Source organism: Clytia hemisphaerica, unplaced genomic scaffold, assembly GCF_902728285.1.
Source record: "Clytia hemisphaerica strain Z4C2 unplaced genomic scaffold, Clytia hemisphaerica genome assembly, whole genome shotgun sequence".
NCBI lineage: Eukaryota > Metazoa > Cnidaria > Hydrozoa > Leptothecata > Clytiidae > Clytia > Clytia hemisphaerica.
This window is the reverse complement of record NW_027103836.1, coordinates 2286470-2291787: the sequence shown is the minus strand read 5'-3', so window position 1 is coordinate 2291787 and position 5318 is coordinate 2286470. Positions and strand designations below refer to the sequence as shown.

The following is a 5318-nucleotide window of genomic DNA, read 5'->3' as shown; positions in this document are numbered from 1 at the left end:
GAGAAATACCTCTTTCAAAAACATTAAAAATATGACTTTTCAGCTCTACAAAAAGTTCTTACAAAATTTAAAAATTCTAAAACTTAAAATGTTCGTTTGTTTTGTCCGCATCCAAGAGCTCTTCCATTACGTCACTTTCGATTTCCCGATAATCCTTTCTGTCTTAAATGCGTGAAAAGCGTAGATAAGAATGTATAACGAGTAATACAAGTGGATACAGGGTGATAGATCTAACCCCATTACGGCACTTTCGATTTCCCGATAATCCTTTCAGTCTTAAATGTGTGAAAAGCGTAGATAAGAATGTATAACGAGTAGTACAAGTGGATACAGGGTGATAGATCTAACCCCATTACGTCACTTTCGTTTTCCCGATAATCCTTTCTTCCTAAATGTGTGAAAAGCGTAGATAAGAATGTATAACGAGTAATACAGGTGGATACACGGTGATATATCTCTCCCATTACGTCACTTTCGATTTCCCGATAATCCTTTCAGTTTTAAATGTGTGGAAAGCGTAGATAAGAATGGATTACGAGTAATACAGGTGGATACAGGGTGATAAATCTCTCCCATTACGTCACTTTCGATTTCCCGATAATCCTTTCAGTCTTAAATGTGTCAAAAGCGTAGATAAGAATGTATAACGAGTAATACAGGTGGATAAACCGTGACAGATCTCTCCCATTACGTCACTTTCGATTTCCCGATAATCCTTTCAGTCTTAAATGTGTGAAAAGCGTAGATAAGAATGGATTACGAGTAATACAGGTGGATACAGGGTGATAAATCTTTCCCATCACGTCACTTTCGATTTCTCGATAATCCTTTCAGTCTTAAATGTGTGAAAAGTGTAGATAAGAATGTATAACGAGTAATACAGGTGGATAAACGGTGATAGATCTAACCCCATTACGTCACTTTCGATTTCCCGATAATCCTTTCTGTCTTAAATGCGTGAAAAGCGTAGATAAGAATGTATAACGAGTAATACAAGTGGATACAGGGTGATAGATCTAACCCCATTACGGTACTTTCGATTTCAGAAAAATCCTATTCTTCCTAAATGTGTGAAAAGTGTAGATAAGAATGGATTACGAGTAATACAGGTGGATACAAGGTGATAGATCTGTCCCGTTACGTCATTTTCGATTTTGGAACATCCCTTCAGTTTGAAACTTGTTTAAACAGTAGAAAAGAATGAATGTTTGGTCTTAAGAGTCTGAAAAAAGGAACAAAATTATTATGTTAAATGATTATTATGTTATTCTTATTGTCATCATTAAATCATTGTTATTATATAATTATAAAATTTGAAAAAAAGGAAAAGGATTTGAAATTTCTTGAAATGGTTATCTACATAAACATCATTATTGATTTGTGAAAACTACCTAAAATCAATGGGATTACCCCCCTTTGATCTTGGAATAGGTTCCTAATTGATAATTCAGAACTGATTCGGAGGAACAAAGGATTCTCTGACAAATTATATTCTGCCATGCTCTCTCAAGGGAACAATTTGGCCAACAGTGCACGTGAATATGGTCCTTCAAAAGTATTCAATGAGTTCCCTTTGATTGAACAAATAGTGCTGGTATTGTTTGATTGGGAACTTTTCAAATTAGAACAAAATGTTCTTTTTCATTTAAAAGAGAACATAATATTCATTTGAAATTGAAGGAAAAAAAATTAATATAAATAAGGAAATTCTTTTACGAGAGAACAAAGGGTAATGTTTGAAGATTATAACAATGATTTGAGGATTATAACAATAAATCATGTTCTACAAGGGTATATTGATTTTTAAAAGGAACATGTCATACACTATATATACATATTTCTTTTTTATAAGGATCATATCATACTGTATATAAGTGTTGTTCCTTTTTATAAGGAACAGATCATACACTATATCTATTTGCATATTCCTTTTTTATAAGGAATATCTCATACTGTATATAAGTGTTGTTCCTTTAAAATTGAATATAAAGAGTAATTTTTAAAAGGAATGATTTAAAGATTATTACAATAAATATTTTTATACAATGTTTTATTCAATTTTTAAAAGGAACATGTCATACACTATATATACATATTTCTTTTTTATAAGGATCATATCATACTGTATATAAGTGTTGTTCCTTTTTATAAGGAACAGATCATACACTATATCTATTTGCATATTCCTTTTTTATAAGGAATATCTCATACTGTATATAAGTGTTGTTCCTTTAAAATTGAATATAAAGAGTAATTTTTAAAAGGAATGATTTAAAGATTATTACAATAAGTATTTTTATACAATGTTTTATTCAATTTTTAAAAGGAACATGTCATACACTATATATACATATTTCTTTTTATAAGGATCATATCATACTGTATATAAGTGTTGTTCCTTTTTATAAGGAACAGATCATACACTATATCTATTTGCATATTCCTTTTTTATAAGGAATATCTCATACTGTATATAAGTGTTGTTCCTTTAAAATTGAATATAAAGAGAAATTTTTAAAAGGAATGATTTAAAGATCATTACAATAAGTATTTGTATACAATGTTTTATTCAATTTTTAAAAGGAATACATATTTCTTTTTTATAAGGATCATATCATACTGTATATAAGTGTTGTTCCTTTTTATAAGGAACAAATGATACACTATATTTATTTTCATATTCCTTTTTTATGAGGAATATCTCATACTGTATATAAGTGTTTTTCCTTTAAAATTGAATATAAAGATTAATTTTTAAAAGGAATGATTTAAAGATTATTACAATAAGTAATTATATACAATTGTTTATTCAATTTATAAAAGGACATATCATACACTATATATACATACTCCTTATTTATAAGGATCATATCATACTGTATACAAGTGTTGTTCCTTTGTAAAAGGAATATGAAGGGTAATTTTTAAAAGGAACACTTTAAAGATTATTACAGTAAATAATTTTATACAATGATATATTCCTTTTATAAGGAACATATCATAAACTATAGTTAAATGCATATTCCTTTTTATAAGGAACACATTATTCTGTATATAAGTGTTGTTCCTTTTTAAAAGGAATATAAAAGGTAAATTTAAAAAGGAACAATTTATTTTAAGATTTTTACAATAAATAATTTTATATGTTGTAATTATAAAGTAATTGTTTGTACTTTATATTTGTTTTATTCATATTTAAAAAACTATAAAGACTAAATAATTTTTTAGAGAGAATGATTTTAATATCATTGTAAAAAGTAAGGAATATTATTAGGTTCATTCCTATTTTCCCAAAACAGAAAGAGAAATACAAAATTGGGTTCTGATTGGTCCGTTAAAAATCAGCGCTGGTGAAATTCTAGCACTTGGAAAAGAACCAATGGAAAAAGGCTAATTTTGGCGGGGACTTAATAGTGCCACTTTAAAGTGGAACGATGTTAAACGGAACTAATGGTATCATTTAGACTTTGGACCCATTGAAAAGAACCAATGAAATCGTGCAATCAAACAAAAGGAATTTTGTGCATAAATAGAGGGATCACTCGTTCTTTCTAATCATTAGACTCAGTCAATATGAAGAGGACGTTTCATAAAAAAGAGTGGAAAAATGTTGAGGGTGCCAGCGAAAAAGCAAAACGACTGAAATTACAACCAGATATCAATGGTATTTATCTTTGTCCACTCAGTGAATGTGACAGCAACGCTTACAAAAGTCAGAGAGGTTGCCGGAAACACGTCACAGAAAAACACGGCTGGTATTTCTTTTTTGACGAAAAACCCAAGATAGAAGATAAGTTTCCAGAGAAGCTTTTGAATCCAGCAACCAAACTTTCACCGTCGAGAACAAAGACCTGGGATATGCCATCGTTTTCAAACAAGTGTGGATTAGCTCAAGACTTCGTTAATTGGATTTGCAGTGCTGGTGGTGGTGGAAAAGACAAAGTTCAAGCTGAACAAATCGTCAAGAGAATACTCAAATTTGCAAAATACTGTTGTTCAGATCTTGATGACTCGTGTGAACTGACCAAAGTCATGATGGAATATTGCATTGGTTGCGTCCAGTTTATCGAGAGATTTGTTGTGTTTATTGAAACCGAATGCAAAATGGGTAAACCAGGTATCATTTCATATTTACAATCTCTTTCTCATTGCCTTGACTTTATGAGATACAAGGGAGTAGACTCTACAAAACTTTCAATTTTCATGACGAGTGAAGTATTTCTATCTCGTGCTAAACAATGCCTACGGAGACAAATGCGAGTGGAGTGGAACACGTTATTCAGTATTGAAACACTTGAGAGCAAAAACAGCTGGGCCACTTTGGCAGAGCTTCAAACGGTTTTGCCATACCACGAAACTAGATATGACCAGATACTGAAACTGATAACAACTAAAAACCATTCCTCAAGGGATTTGTCATTTGCCACTTCATTTATCGTTGCAATGCTGTTCCTGAGAGTAAAGTCAAGTAGGCCAATGACTTACCAATTTATAACGATTCCCATGATGAATTCGATCAAAGAGGATGGTATGATTGACCAAACAAAATTTAAAACAAACTCAACATATGCATTTGACTCTCTAATATTTGAAAAAACTGTTTTAGAAAAAGTGAAACAGTATGTTGAAATTGTGAGACCAACTTTCAAACCATCTTGTCAGTATCTTTTAGTGAACGGAAATGGTACACAGCTGAAGAATCTTGGTGATATCTTTGGCAGAATGGTCTATCAAGCGATTGGAAAATATGTGAATCCAACGAGATATCGACAAATCATTGAAACTGAGAGCGCAGAACGTTTGACTACAGAAGAACAGGCAATTGTCAGCTTGGACCAAAAACACACTTCAAACGTTGCAAAAGTCCACTATCAAAAACAAAAATCTCGAGACGTTGCACGAAAGGCCAGCGAATGCATGAAAATACTGATCAACAACAGTCCTAGCTCTACCATTACCGACGATCAGGACAATGGGAAGGTAAGCGTTGAAAACACAAGTGACATGTCTATCGATAATTCTCAACCAGACGACGAATCACCAAACATCGAATCTCAAGAACCTAAGAAACCTACATCAACAGCCAAACCTCCAAAAAGCACGCAACGCTCACCAACAGAACGAAAGCCAAAAAGCTCTTTCACAGCAGAAGAAGACGATTTCATTCTTAAAGGACTGAGGAAGTATGGCCAAGGCAAATGGACGCGCATTCTTAAAGATCCAGAATTTTGTTTTCACCCTTCACGAACAAACGCTACTCTCATGACAAGAGCAAAAGCTAAAAACTTGATTTCTTAGAATATTTACTAGTTGAACTA

At 31.9% G+C, this 5318-nt stretch overlaps 1 protein-coding gene across 1 annotated transcript; it reads left to right on the top strand.

Annotated features, from left to right (window-relative positions):
- The first annotated feature begins 3549 nt into the window (after window positions 1-3549).
- LOC136807220 (uncharacterized) lies at window positions 3550-4889 on the top strand. The gene is made up of 2 exons (XM_067063816.1): window positions 3550-4117; window positions 4663-4889. Exons 1-2 carry the CDS (start codon window positions 3574-3576, stop codon window positions 4707-4709), a joined length of 591 nt encoding a protein of 196 aa, XP_066919917.1. The 5' UTR covers window positions 3550-3573; the 3' UTR covers window positions 4710-4889.
- Window positions 4890-5318: the final 429 nt, after the last annotated feature.